We start from the raw sequence: 16,523 nt of genomic DNA on the forward strand, positions 1-16,523 counted from the left end.
AATTTGTTTAAGGTTGTGTACTAAGTCTTCAAGTTTGTCTGTGATTTTTATTTTTTCAGTTGCTTTCTGGTAATTTTTGTTGTTGATTAGCTGGGTAGGATCTATTTTTCTTTTAGTTTTAAGGGCTTGCTTTTGTTGTCTCCTCTGGGGAGTGAGTTTAATTTTAATTTTAACTACGTAGTGATCTGAACCTGTGTCTATTCCTCGGAGGACTTTGACGTTATAGATCTCTTTGTGGTGGTATTTGTCCATGCAGACGTGGTCCAGTTGCCATTCTCCTTTAGTGTAGTCAGGGTGTTTCCATGTTTTGAGTTTTTGAGGTTTCCTCTTAAAACATGTAGATTTTGAGATTAAATTATGGTTTCTACACAGGTCAACTAGTCTCTCTCCATTTTTATTTGTTTTCTTGTGTGCTGGCCATTTTCCGATGATGTCACGGTATTTTCTTTCTCTGCCTAGTTGAGCGTTGAAGTCGCCTATTAATAATTTTATATGGTGTTTGGGGATGTTATCTATGGTCTGGTCCAATAGGTCCCAAAATTCTCCTGTTTCCTCCTGGTCTTTTGAGGAGTTGTTTTTATCATTAGTGGGAGCATGGGCATTTATTATAGTATAGATTTTATTAGATGTCTTTAAGGTGAGCGTTGAGAGTCGTGGAGACTGTGATCTGAATTCTTGAACTGAGTTTATTATTTTAAGGCTGACCAAAAATCCTGTTCCAAATTGTGGGACATTCTTCATCACTCTCTTCCCGGGTATACCTTTATAAAGTCTGTACCCTTCATAAAATACAAATATTCAGAACATAAAAAAATAAATTGTTACCTTAGGAAAAAGATAGGTTAATTCAATAATGCAGACGACGGCCCAAAGCAATAAATCATTTGATATCCATATCAAAAGGACGAGTATTTACAGATCACAAGACACAGCCATTCAATGAAAAACCACACGCAACAATGGTTTCCAACAAACTCAAAAAAAGACAGAAAGATAAAATATGGCCAAACCAAAGATCAAAGAAAGGGAGGCACGCGCAAGCATGGTGCCGGGATCAGGGATGAACAAGACAATGCTAAGGAAACATACACACTCCAAAAAAAAAATTGCAAGTGGCCAAGATAAGAACAAACGACACGAGGCAATATGATATGCATCCTACATATCTCACATTCGAACACTCATGCAATAGGTTAAGAGGGGTCAGGAACATGGAACGTATAACAGATAACAATGGTCAAAAGGACCGCAAAAATGTAGAAGCACGGTCCATAAATAACGTCTCACGCAGATATGCGAAACCAAACCCACACAAGATCGGAGGCCCAATTCACATCATCAGTATGTATCTCATATACAACTCAAATGCCAAAGCAGCACAAACCTCCCATGCACTGGCCCTTCCAATACACAACTGCATAGCGGGGACATCAGAGAGCAAATTGGAACATGAGTAATAACATAGAGATTTCCACAACATGAACCGTAGAATAAAGTTGACGTAACACACATCCAAGGTGCAACAGAGCTCATTCACGCAATACAGACACTCAATGATAGTAAGACACAAATCAATGTACCGAGTTGTGCCACAAAGAAAAACATAACTGATATAAATAACATTACATGGGCAAGAACAGAAACAACAAAGACGGGTCACAAAATAAATACATACCTATGAAGAAGAAAGAAATAGTGGCCAACCACAATGCCCCATGGCGATAAAAACAAACACAAAAATATAAAAGTTACCGTATCTTAATAGGGCCATTCATATATGTGCAAATAAAGTACGTTGGAAACCTCCAAGACCAATAGCATTCACGTCTTAAAACAATAGAAGTAGCGCTTGTAATAACAAGCGTTGAGAAACATTGTGTCGCTCGCCATAACCCTTCACCAAGATAAAGAGCCATGGAGAAGCAGATAGACAAGATCGGGAACAAACATCTTAAAATCACAGGACGACAAAGGCAACATCTGTGATCTCCTTGGGCTAAGTTTGCGTATACAATTGAAGTCGAAGTTGGCCATAATAACCATGTCAATGAGTACACATAAGTAACTGAACGCAAGCAGCTTGTCCGAAAAGCGAACCAGATAAAGATAGAGATGGCCAGGGTATTGCACAATATACAGGATAAATACAAAGACAAGTCAGTATGGAATGATGGACACCAGCAGAGACAAGTATAAAAATACAAAGGACAAGAACAAATTCCACATCCATCTTTACTGCTCTCTTCAGATAGATTGGCTCTCTCTTTCTTAATGTATTTCTTCTCTACCAGCGGCAGGTTTGTTTCTACTTCTGAGCTTCATTAACGGGCGGGGACATCCACACTCATCGAGGGGAAATTTCTTGACAGATCATCAGACTTGATGTGGGAAGTGTAGAATAAGAAAAATAATTAGATAAATTCAAGAAAAGCAGGAGAGAGAGAGAGGGGGTGGAAACTTTATACAGTGATATTTAAGTGTTCATTTCCTTTATACGAGGACGGTTTGAAAAGTTCTCTGGAATCACCGCTAGATGTCAGCAACGAGGTTCCCGCGCAATAATCACACATCCTTTGTGAGTGAACACGTGGCGCGTCAGTGCTCTAGCTGCAGGAGTGTGGTAGTGACGACTCTTTGTTGTTGTTCCTGCGTAGTGAGTTGAACAATGGAAAAAATTGAGATTCGAGCAGTGAATAAATACTTTGTAAAGAAAGGTATGAAAGCAAAGGAAATTCATGCCGACTTTCAGAACACACTGGGGGACTCTGCTCCTTCATTTTCAACTGTTGCCAAGTGGACCAGTGAGTTTAAATTTGGTCGGGAGAGCTTGGATGATGATCTGCGTAGTAGACGGCCAAAAAGTGTTACGACCCCAGAATTTATCGCAAAAGTGCATAAAATGGACGTGGAGGATCGTCGACTGAAAGTGCGGGAGATTGCTGAAGCTGTAGGGATGTCTTCTGAATGGGTATATTATATTTTAACCGAAGAATTGGGTATGGAAAAATTATCCGCAAGATGGGTGTCGCGGCTCTTGACATTGGACAATAAACTCACCAGATTGGAAATGTCCGAACAAAGTCTGGCCCATTTTCAGTGCAACCAACAAGATTTTTTGCGCCGGTTTGTGACTACAGATGAAACTTGGGTCCACTACTATACCCCAGAGACAAAACAGCAGTCAAAGCAGTGGAAACATGCTGATTCACCACCACCAAAGAAAGCAAAGGCAGTGCGTTCGGCCGGAAAGGTCATGGCCTCAGTTTTCTGGGATGCAAAAGGCATTCTGCTGATAGATTATCTTCCTACTGGCCAAACAATTACGGGGCAATACTATGCAAACCTCTTAGACCAACTACAGGAAAAGATACGCCAAACAAGGCCTGGTTTGACAAGGAAAGAGGTCATCTTTCATCAGGACAATGCTTCACCGCACACGAGTGTTATTGCCATGGCAAAACTTCATGAACTGGAGTACGAATTGTTGCCATATCCACCTTATTCACCTGATTTGGCGCCATCAGACTTTCATCTATTCCCCAAGCTGAAAATTTTCCTCGGTGGACGGAGATTTTCTACAAGGGAAGAACTGACAGCCGAATTGGAGAGGTATTTTGCAGGCCTGGAGGAATCTCATTTTTGAGATGGGATCAAGGCATTGGAACATCGCTGGACCAAATGCATTAGTCTACAGGGGGACGATATTGAAAAATAAAAGCAGTTCCAGCGAGGTAAGATACTTAATTCTAGTACATTCCGAGAACTTTTCAATCCACCTACGTATATTTGCTACCGTGTACGCTATTCTAACTTTCTCATTGTTAGTAGATTTATTCATTTTCAGTTGCAGTTATTATGCTTGCAGTGATGTATAGAAATACAATATCCCTGTGTTTTATACAGAGCATTTTCAAAGCACAGTGATTTTACAAAAGGTAGGCTAATGTTACTAAAATAAAAAAATATTTTCAGTTCAATTTTCTCATATTTTTTTATGCCTGCTGTACATTCAGTGTGATCTAGTATGACAAGTAAATATCAGGAGTTGGACAGTAATCAAGGTCTGTCTGTAAAGCTACAGAGAAACAACCAACTCAGGAAGTGTAAATCTGTAATGTGGGGAATAAGAAGAAGAAATCAAGTTATGTTGATTTAATCACCATTACCGTATTTACTCATGTAATCCCCCCCCCCCCTCTCCTTACTTTTTCAACCTAAAAAATGGGGAGGGAAAATTATGCGAATCTAAATTAAAAATAGAAATTAAAAAATCAAGCATAGTTACCTTACTTAAGTTACGAAATGTATTTAGGCTTAAAATAGTACAAAATAATATAAAATATGTATAACCAATTAATTTTAATAAAAAATCGAAGGCAATAATATGTTCCCTAGCAATAATTATACGAAAACCATCGTCTTTTAATGTTATGCAAGAATTTGCAGAAGATAGGAGTCAGATACTTGAAATAAATTAGAATACTGTGTTAAGGTAAAATCTGTAAAATTGCCTATGCTAATATGTATTTCACTTCAAAGTAATAGACTTACCATGTCATTCATCATCGCTTTCTCATGAAGTCGACTGCGATGAATCACTGCCATTCTCTTCCATCTCCCAGATGCAGTCATCTTCAGTTCCATCTAGTATGTTGGAATTGCCAGTTTTCTTTAAACTTTTCATAATAATGTCTTGTGAAATCATCCCCATGGGACTAATTTTAGTGAAGGCCTCTTGATCTTCCCGGTAGGCGTCAGAGTACGAGAACCTCCCGCCATCCATTCAGAATATACCTTCGGAAGTCGCTAGCATAGAGATGTCCTTCTTTGAAGAGAATGTTCCTTTTCATGAACCGACAAAACCTCCCTGTGCTTGCTGTAAAATGAGGAATTTTCAATGTTTTTGCTACTTCTACAGCCTTTAACTGGAGCATCTCATGGGAAAGTAATAAGCCATCATTTCTCGATTTATGTCAGAAACAACTTCCTTTGCAATTTCTGGATGCTTCCCGGTTTTTGGTCCCCAAAACGATAAAGTTGTTTTCTTGGTACACTGTAATTCTTCTTTCTGCTTCCGCCAGTAACACATGTATAATGGTGCTACGGAAAATTCATGAGATGCAGCACGATTGCCGTTACTTTTGGCAAATTCTATTATAGACAATTTTAATTGTGCGTTTAACTACTGTTTTTCTTTCCCATCATATCACAGACAAACACTTCGCACAGCAATTCACATGTAAGGATACTGTTGAAAGCGATTACTGTACGAGTGTGAGTCACAGTTGATAACAAGGGCGAGTGTGTTCTGGCCCTGGGTGCTGGAATGTAGAGTAATCAGCCAATTCCTCCTCTCCTAGCATGGGAAACATGAACTGGAATTTCCAAACCATTTCCCAGTTTCCGTACTCGGCATGAATCATGAAGACGATGTAAGTCCATGGTTCGCAACTAGTGGAAACCATAGATAATATTCCAAATTTTCATTCTAAAAATCAGGGAGGGAAAATTACGCGAGTAAATACGGTACTTTTTGCTGATATAGTACAGATCCAGTGTCCTTGGCTCTTGAACACGTACGTGGTCATAATTATGCTTCTGCATCTGCAGCATTTGTTTTGTAGCTGTGTGGTAACAACTTTGATGAACTGCAGGTTTTTACTTCCTTTAGCGATTATTATTATTGCTTTTGGAACAGCCATCAAGTATAATCTTAGCCTTGACATTTATTTCAGAGAGTGAAATTTGAAGTCGGATGGCAGTAGCCATTGTAAACACTTCGGTTGACACTAAGTTTATTCCTTACAGATATAATCAAAGTTATGAAATATATATATATATATATATATATATATATATATATATATATATATATATGCTATTGGCATACTAAAACACTGATTTGAGATAAAAGCCTTAAAATACACCCTTAAGGATTTCATGTGTATAATGTTGTCTTTCTGCACTGAAGTGCACCAGTCAGTTCAAAATTAAGAACAATGCATCCATTTATAGACATTATTAATTGATCATCCAATGTCACCCGAATAATTAAAATACATATTTGTGAGGGTGTAACTGTGTCACACATTGGTCAGTATAATCATGTATAGGCAGTCTGTGACACTTTAACCTGCAGTGAGAAGTAATTTTCTTGATTTTCTTTAAACATGAAAAGAGGAGCTTGTGCACTGCAACATTGAATACTACACAGAATTACTTCCTCTATTTTCATGTGACTCTCATGAGTCTGAGAGATGTTTCTTTCTTTTCTTGTTAATATGACATTCACTTGCCAACATTGTCTTCTGTAGTAGTCTGTTTTGACTACTGAACCCTCTCTGATTTAACAGTGGTAGAACAGCACAGTATGTGAGAATCAGAAGCAAATTTGAGAATCTTGCTACACAAGTTTCACTCTAAATCTTCTTCCACGTCTGGTTAAGATAGAAAGAAACAGGATTCAGCTTCTTCATTGTTAAAATTAGCTCTTAAAGAAAAAAGGACAGACTACTTTGTTTTTATCTCCATGGCATTTATTGAATTGGTATAATATATGAAAAAAAGAAACATGAAGCACTTATATGTGACTTGTTGCGCAGAAGGGACCCAAAGTCGGCAATTTTACAGCAGAGCTGAACAAAAGTGTCTGGGGTGTAAATGTTTCTTTCTGTGTTTTGACTTCTTGTGCTACCTAAGGGTCTTCTTAACGAACTAGTCTCCACCACTCGATTTCATGAAAACTTTGTATAATTGGTAAGAAAATTAGTGAAAGCTGTACTTGCATTTTTCTCAAAATACAGTTTTCTTAATAGCAACAGTCAATAATTAATATCTTCTGAAGTATTGCACCTAGAAACATTAACTCCTTTTTTAAAATGCTCAGTATCTATCGTCAATTTTAGAACCACAAATATCTCAAAAATGAAAAGTCCGACTTCAGGTCCCTTTCTGCGCAATGGGTCACATATAAACTTTACTGAACATTAAACTTGTGAAAAGGACCACTAACGAAAGATTAAAGCATTTCTACATACTGGAGACGAAAGCAGGATTTCCAGAATTTTGAATACTGGAAATGGATATAAGATTTTTAATACCAGAACACCGTATAAGGAATATTAACCAGTAAGAAATCACTGCTGTTTTAAATATTAAAAATTGATTTTTGTGTTTCAAATTGTTCATTGCCAGTGGTGACGTGGCAATAGAAAATTTTGTGACAGATTTATTTCTTTTATGAATACTAATTCACACTGTGTATAAAATATAAATAATTACCTTATCTGAGCCAATCTTCTTGGAAAATACTTTCCACAGAGGGATTTATTGGCTTTTGTTTTAAACATGACTGTGTGGTCTTAAGGTCAATTCATGCATCTCCGGAACATGACGGCGTCTTCTGACAAAATAAAATATTGTTGCCTTGTAAATGAAGTGATGAGTTCCAACACTACTGACGATGGGATTCGCTGTTGCCATTTCTTTCCGTACAATTGCATGTTTTGCAACTAAATGTCCCATTTTCTTCAGCAGCACAATTTTTTTTATAATCTGTTTTATGCTGCACCGACACAGGTGTTATGGGAACAATGGGATAGGAAAGAGGAGTTGAAAGGAAGCGACCATGGGCTTAATTAAGGTGCAGCCCCAGCATTTGCCCAGTGTGAAAATGGAAAATCACCGAGCGAGTTGGCCGTGCGCGTAGAGGCGCGCGGCTGTGAGCTTGCATCCGGGAGATAGTAGGTTCGAATCCCACTATCGGCAGCCCTGAAAATGGTTTCCCGTGGTTTCCCATTTTCACACCAGGCAAATGCTGGGGCTGTACCTTAATTAAGGCCACGGCCGCTTCTTTCCAACTCCTAGGCCTTTGCTATCCCATCTTCGCCATAAGACCTATCTGTGTCGGCGCGACGTCAAGCCCCTAGCAAAAAAAAAATAATAATAATGGAAAATCATCGAAAACAATCTTCAGAGCTGCTGAAAGTGAGATCAAACCCACTATCTCTTGAATGCAAGCTGATAGGTACGTGACCCCATCTGCGTGGCTACTTGCTCAGTCAACAGCACATTGAATATATTTCTGCTGATTTTATTCTGCAGTCCATCATGTCCTTAAGATTCTCCTTTTAATCTAGTTCATTTTCATATAGGTTGAACCCAAGAATGAACATTCTTTTCTTCCTCCTCTTCTTCCAAAATTATAGCTATCCTTGGCAATTTGTCATGGAATACTTAACTGCCGAGTTTTCTGCACGGAACTGAAGTGTTGGAACAGGCATGAAAAATTCATTTTGAAAAGGACGGACATGGAAACGAAAAGCACCGTCAAATCCCAGAGATATGTGAATCGGCCTTAATAGCTTAGAATGGTTTGCACTAACATCTACAATCTGTTCATTTATATGATGCCTGTTTCAGTTTGCGGCTTTTGAATCATTAACGAATCAAATGCAGAATATTAGCAGTGATGCCAAGAATTATCAGTCTAGTATATATTTTGTTAGTGGAGCTGCTGCTGGATGTTTGGCAACATTGTTTTCTTTCCCATTTGATGTTGTCCGTACCCGGCTTGTAGCACAAGGAGAACCTAAAGTAAGAACATGGTGAATTTATGAATGGTATATTGTAGGATCATTTGTTCATTCTCTTGAAATTTCTGGTTGTAAAACCTACCTTTAATACTAAACAGGTAACATAAATATGATGTATTTTATTTTGTAGATGTCGTAAGTGTAATTTTTTCCATGTTATTCTGCTATTGTTTTAGTGTGCCTTTAATATATAAATAATTTAAGGAAAAATAATGCAGTAAATATTGTTACTGAGTTGGAAAACTGAGAAATGATTCAGTTTGTGTGTTTTTCTTTTTTCATCATCACCGTGATGATGTTGGTTATTTATATACAGTATTGCTTTGATAATATTTTGATCGTAACAAAGAAGGAGCCTTGGTAATGGTTTTATCTCGTTAAAATGAATGATACATTATACATGTGAGTTTATTTATTATAAATATAATACTAGCAATTTCCCGCTGGCTCCGCCCGCAATGTACAAATTATGGTGTTGTTCGTTACTATCCTCACAGACAAATTTGCAAAGTTTCGCGTTAATGAAATAAAGAACATGCTCTGCTGTGGTAATAGAATGTAACATTGTGTCAATAAAATACTTGAAAATACATCACACAAAGAAATTGAATTAAACGTCCCTTGGAACAACACTACGCACCAATCTGTTAAAAAGTCCTTCAAAGATCTTCATCATGGAGACAAATGTACTCATAACTTTTCTCAGAATCTACCAATTTAAGTAGTTATTACCTCAAAAGAAAGCGCTTGATTCACTGAGTGTTTTTAGACCAAAATGAACTGCGTACCTTAATTAGAATGAAAGATTTAATTGCTTCAATGAGAAAAAAATGTTGAAGAAATGGGACGTCAAATTGAATGTGCACTCATAACTTTCCTCAGAATCAACCAATTTGAATAGTTAAGATCTGAAATGAAAGATCTTGATCCACTGAGTGTTCTTAGGTCAAAACGAACTCCGTACCTCAATTAGAGCTGTAATTTAGGACTGCGTGAAAGAAGAAATATATATTGTTTAAATATTATTATTAAAATATCAGTAGGTTTGTTGATAAAATACTTACAAAGACGGTATATTAAAAAGAGTTGTGACTTCGGAAGTGGTTATATTAGTGCAGGTAATTGACAGGGTATTTCAAATAGCAGTTCAACCGTCCCACCTATCATGAAGGTAATAACTTCTTTAAATAACATGATACTGTTGTAAATTTTGTTTAAAGAAAGGATTTCAACAGAATATACAGTATTTCACTAGCAAAATAGTTAACGGCCATTGTATTGTTATTGATTATTGTCGCCTTTCATATTCAAATATTGCATTGTTGGCTACAGTCGTGAACACAGGGTGTAGTCAAGGTTCTTAAACACTACTAAAGGTTGGGCCTAACGCGAGACGAGCTGCTATTGGTTAATGAAATGACGTCACAGTAGGAGCAAAGCAGCTGAGCCCAGAGCGCGCAAATTAGTAAAAGTCTCATAATACCAGCAAACATTACAGTTTCTCAGAACTAATTGCAGTCCAGACATAAAGATTACTGCTGTTATAAGATTGAATGAGAGTACAGGATAGTAAGTTTTCGTTATTTCTATTACGAATAAGGCGTAAATGTAACGTGACGGCACACTGACCAACGCTTAAATTTATTAACATTTCCAAGGTCCTTTATTTAGTTTGAGGAAGGTTACGCGCTCTCAAATCTGTAAACATAAATATTTAGAGATATTAAATGTTTGTATTATTAAATCTTGACAGCAGAACTTCTGTAATGGAACTACCGTATGTTGTCAGACGATACACTGACTCACTTCCGCAGGTACTGGTATCGAGTTTAAAGCTTAACAGATATTATAACAGCAGCAGAAGTAAGTTCATATTCAAAACTATGCATAGATATTTCTACTTTTTAAAGTTAAGGAGTAAGAAGGAACAGGAAAAACACTTAATTAGAACACAGCCCTACCTGTGAGATCAGATGTCGTGAAGTTGTTGCTTTTGAAGATGAAATCCATTGTCGTGCCTTTCGCGATAAGCTGTTATGGATTTTTCAGTCTTTTTTTTTTTGCTAGTGGCTTTACGTCGCACTGACACAGATAGGTCTTATGGCGATGATTGGATAGGAAAGGTCTACGAGTTGGAAGGAAGCGGCCAGGGCCTTAATTAAGGTACAGCTCCAGCATTTGTCTGGTGTGAAAATGGGAAACCACGGAAAACCATCTTCAGGGCTGCCGACAATGGGATTTGAACCACTATCTCCCGGATGCAAGATCACAGCTGCACGTCCCTAACCGCATGGCCAACTTGCCTGGTGTGTTTTTTTCCAGTCCTTGCCCGAATGTTCATTTGTCATATGCGTATAAGTGTTCTCGTTCTAACATACATTTTTACTATTTCTGGTGGTACAGCGGGGAATTTACTGCTAATTATTTGACACACTTTGCGTATAATATTAGGTATACGTCACAGTTCAGCACGTCCGTGAAAATTAACTCAAATTCCTTTATTTGGTTTTGTCATTCTTCCGATGGAACGAGTAGACATCCCCGAGATAACATTTCTATCCATCCCATAGGGGCTGTACCAGAAGAAATGGAAAGCATTTCCCCAGTTGGGCTTCCCGTTGACCTGTCATATTTTCTTCCACAGTAGGCGACGTAGCCGGCGAGGTACCGAAATCCTTCTGTTTAACAATCAGGTGTCGCTGTAGATTGCGGTGAGCCATTAACAGCAAGGTTTTCTATTGCAATGATACTATGAACACAGAAATTTCACTCCAGCTACTATTACACTGTTCACGCAACTAACAAAAAGAAAATAAGTGCACCTCACTGCACGAAACACAGCAACTTAACAAAGATATCACAGAAACGAACTACGACACACATGCTATGCAAAATAAACCAACAGTAAAATAAGGAAAGAAATTACGTAAAGATATTACAAGGAAATATTTTCTTTATAACACAAAGAAATAAGATACACGTGCGGTTGTGTGCTACATAGTCCACGGTGCTCCTGTGATGACGTCACGAGCAGGACGAGAGAAAATTAACATCTACTGCGCAACCAATCTGGGCCACCCGTGGGGTGTAGTGTAGTACAGTTCCTATATCCCAATACTTGCAATTCAAGTCCCTGGAGTAGTAGGAGTAGTTTGACAGAAATATTTTTGAAAAATTATTGTAGACAACCTCGTATTTTGCAGTAATTAAGACACATTTATTCTCCGTCCTGTGGATTAGGGAAAATAATAGTAATCCACCAGCTGTAATAATCACATAACCACATTTCAGTTGAGAATTGTAGTGTAGATACGGTATATTAGATAGTATCTTGCCTGTTATATTCGTGTGTATTTTTGTGCAAACTGCAGGTTTCATTTCTATTACAGCATAGTAGGATAAAGTAGTACTAATATTAATCTGTCTACAATGAATTTCACAACTTGCAATGTCAAGGCCAACCAGGCTATTGTTAATAAAAATAAATATCTGAACCTGAAAACCAAAATTATCAGAATCTCAAGGGACATCAAATTCTTAAAAGAATGTGTGAAACTTGGTTTAATTCCAAAATTCCTTAAACATGTACAAAGGAAAAACGTTCCAAACCAGAAGTCTAATGACATTCAAAATAAGATCAGTAATATCTGGCTCAGAAATGAAATCAAGTCGTTATATAAGAAAAAAACAAACTCACAACTTTATAGAGTGCATTTGACCATCTCACAACAACTATCACCTCTCGAATGGAATTCCTATCTTAGATACACTGATTTTAGATTACAGACTATACTTGATAAAAAACTAAAAAACTTCAGACCATAAGTTAACATGTCTCAAGAAAGCCAAACTTAAACCATTCAATCAGAACGGAAGTAAAAAGACACCCACCTTTTCTGCAATCAACACCCCAACGACAATTAATCTTTCCAACACTACATTTTCAGATAGCGAAATGAGTCTATTTAATAAGGGCCTAAAACAAACTGGCCTGATCCACATAAGGCAGACGATATGATCACTACAGTAGCAGAAATTGAGTTGACATAGACAAACAAGTTTCCTCTGAAAAACAAAACGATGTTAGATACAAAGTAAAAAAGAGCTTACCCTCCCTTGCTAAAGAAATAGCTAAAAATAATAATTCTACCATTTTAAAACGGACTCAAGATTTGAGAACCAAAATAAACAATAACAATATCGTAGAAACAAACGCTGACAAAGGCAATACCATACTTCTAATAAATAAACAAGATTATATTCTAAAAACAGAAGAGTTCTTTGCAGACAAAATCTATACCACGATCGCCAAAGACCCCATAATCAAAACCCAACGCAGTTTAAAAACACTTCTTAAAAATTCAACTCTTTTATTTAATGAACTATAATATCAGAAACTCATCAATCTAAAATCTAAATCTAGCCTTTGAAATCCCTTAATGGCAATGGCCTCCTGCTAAGCAGGGCTTTGCTCGGATAAACTCGTTAGGTTAACAGTCCTAAAGAGTGTGAAAGCATCATGTGGTGCACTTTTCTTGCCTGTTAGTGACACATACATTTCTATCCTATACATCGTGTCTGATATGTATTCTTGTTCATATATCTAAGCACATACAAAATTTTAATTTACATTTATACACTTTGAGGAGTTCTTCAAGGGTCCTCCATTCTTCTCTGTCTAGAGCTACTCATCAATATGAATCCCAAATTGCCTACTGCCAGATCTCTGCCAAAGATACATAAAAAGATATCCCTCTTTGTCCTATTATCAACAGCAGAAATAGTCCGACTTATAAAACATCACAATTTCTTCATAAATTTATTAAAAACACTATAAATTTTACAATGATTACCCAATAAAAAACTCAATTGATCTCTGTGAAACCTTAAATAAATTCAGTCTGCAACCTCATAACAAAATTATTTCCTTTGACATCACCAATTATGTATTCAAACATACCGGTCAAAAAGACTGTTGAAATTATAAAAAATAATCTGTCTAATCCAAGTTCAGTAGAAATTGAGGAATTCATAAATTTACCAAATTTTGTTTTGTGCAACAACTATTTACATTCAATAACAAAATTTACAAACAAGAAGGTCTAGCTATGGGTGACCCTATGTCAGGGATACTCACCCACGTATACATGGATAACCTTGAGCCTAACAGAATAATCAGTAATATTAACGGTCTGTGTCTTTGGCTTTGCTATGTCGATGACACGTTGGCAATAATCGATAGCAATTGCAACAATAGTGATAACATCCTAACATATTTAAACAGTTTAGATAGTAGCATCAAATTTACTAAAGAAGTTGAAAACAACAATTCAGTTAACTTTCTAGATATTACAATCACAAGAGTAACAGACAAATTTAATTTTCAAATCTTTAGAAAACCTTCCTTTACCCCTACAACCATAAAACATAGTTCGTTGCATCCGCAATCACGTAAGCAAGCATCATTTTACAGCTTGGTTTATAGAGCATTGAAAATTCCCCTTTCGGCGGCCAATCTAAAGAAGGAATTAAACATCATAAAGGAAATTGCAAGCTTCAGTGGATATAATCCATTAATCATTAACATAATAATCAGTAAGGTTAGCCACTAATCTTTCTCCAATAAAAACTAACAAATCAAAATATGCGACCTTCACTTATACTGATCCAATCATATATTAAGTAACCAATTCCCCCCCCCCCCCCCCAAAAAAAAAGCAAGAAATCAGAATTGCTTTCAAGACTCGGAACTCAAATCGAAATTTGTTTTTCAATCATGACACAATCAATTCTATAAAAACAAATATTCTGGTTCAGGCATATATAGGCTTAGATGTACTGAGTGCATTTTTCTTATGTGGGGCAAACTGGAAGAAGCTTTTTAACTAGATACGCTGAGCATTTCAACGCTCAAAAACATAATAAATTCTCGGCTATGAGTACTGTAATCATATGAGAGACTCAGGTCATAGCTTTACTACAATTGAATGCAATCTCAAGATTTTAAAAAGAATAGATAAAGGCAGGCTCATGACCAAATTTGAAATCTTTATATTGTTTTAGATCAGAAATATAACGTAAATCAAAACTTAATCCAATAAACATTAAAAGTCCTCTTTATGAACAGTTACCAATCCTGTTCCATCAGATAAATGTTCAAGATAATATTTTACGTAAAGTTTTAAAAACAAAAACAATAAACACTCCCATCAGGCCGATAAACACATCACATCCCCCTTCCTCACCAGACGTAAAAGCAACTCCCTCTCACGTGCAACCTGCAAGCCAATAGCCTTCGCAAGACCCTTCCCCTCCACCAAGACGACACACATACAACACGCGTGGCAGAACATCGGCGACCACCAGTACTCACACATCAAAGTAACATTCAAGTGGGCAAGAGGTAAGCGTCAACACAGCGATACTTATAATTTTTCCAGTTACTCTCTCCCATTTTGTTTTTTACATTTTTTAATCTGGTTTATTCTAACTTTTCCCTTTACATCCTGACATCACAACTGTCCCACAGCCTATTCTCTTTTTGATCAAACAAGCTAACATTAGAATGCCATAATATTGACGCAGCACGCCAACACCACAATATTAGTGTATACAAAAGAAGACAGTTAATGACACTATTGCAATTTTAATGCACCACCATATATAGTACTCAGTAATAAGCCTTCAATCAAGAATACAACAATAAAATAACTTCTACCTTCGAAAGTTGCAACACTGAATTTTATCAACCTTTTGATGATAACTAATCACTAGATCTGAGCACATAGTTAAATAATATGTCAAATCTTTACGTGTTGGAAAGTATTTCCTTTTAAAATCTTGTTTAAAAAATGTTTTAACTCATTTCACTTTTACCAATGTCTATTGTACCATATACGTTAATCATTTTTTATTTTTAACCAAGGCATTAGACCTTTAGCATATTAATTATTCTCATGTCTAATCAAGTTCCTTAAATAACGACTATACATCATGTTAATATTTTTAATTTATAAGAATTTTTAGATTATATCACAGCTAAACAGGTACCTGTTTTTGGTTTGGAGGCGATGATAAGGCTGATGATGCTCTTAAAAAGGGGCGAAACATGTCCCATGTTCATAGTTTAATGAGGAAAGATCATTAATCTTATGATTGATTGTATTGAATAGGTGGAAAATAACACACAGTAAATTGTTTTACACATTTGAATGAAGTTACTTTCAGTACGGATTAAAAAACAATGAAATTTACAACTTGCAACCCTTCATAATGTCGAACGCAGTCTTCAGTGAAACATCGGGACTGTCATATGCTCCTGGACCGTGGTCTACAAGCCCGGAAAACACTGACTTGATTTGTAATGCCGGCCGCCAATGCCTCAATTGCTATCTTGATGGAGCCTTTATAAAATCCCTTTTCACAGTTCAGACTACTGCATTCACTTGAGGAAAATGGCTTCTGATGTCTTCTGCCACTCTGTGAAGACCATGAGTCAAACATGTCAAATGGATCAGTTTGGAGTACAATATTTTCAGAACCCTTTGATCCACTGCTTCAGCCAGTAGGGCGAATTTTCATTGGGCATTGCTTGCCGCAGACAAACTTCTCCTTCACAGTAAATCACAACACGGTCTGAAGATAAAGTGTAAGAGTGCAACAGTTCGCATCAGGAGGAAGGTAAGGGATATGGGTTGTGCATCATAGCTCGACGTTGGTTGGTTCTCGCATATATCTTAGGGGGTTGGAGGGGTTGAAGACTTCAAAGTCAAATTGTTGCTTGTTTCTCCTGATGGAAATTTCCCAAGCACGATTTCTGGTGACTTCCGAGAATGCCCATTTTCGTTTGTGGGGTAAACAGATATTGAGAAATGAGAAGATAATTCTGTCGAGTACACCGGCTGCAATACAATGCACTGGAAGAAAACC

The 16,523-nt window shown here is 36.9% G+C and overlaps 1 protein-coding gene across 1 annotated transcript in view; it reads left to right on the forward strand.

Annotated features, from left to right (window-relative positions):
* The window catches only part of LOC136857161 (mitochondrial thiamine pyrophosphate carrier), a 132,021-nt gene that overhangs the window by 38,355 nt on the left and 77,143 nt on the right, over positions 1-16,523 (forward strand). Inside the window, exon 4 of the mRNA XM_067135592.2 lies at positions 8,422-8,595. Coding sequence (XP_066991693.2) covers positions 8,422-8,595 — 174 coding nt within the window. The remainder of the gene's footprint in view (positions 1-8,421; positions 8,596-16,523) is intronic.

The sequence above is a fragment of the Anabrus simplex genome, chromosome 1 (assembly GCF_040414725.1).
Source record: "Anabrus simplex isolate iqAnaSimp1 chromosome 1, ASM4041472v1, whole genome shotgun sequence".
Lineage (NCBI taxonomy): Eukaryota > Metazoa > Arthropoda > Insecta > Orthoptera > Tettigoniidae > Anabrus > Anabrus simplex.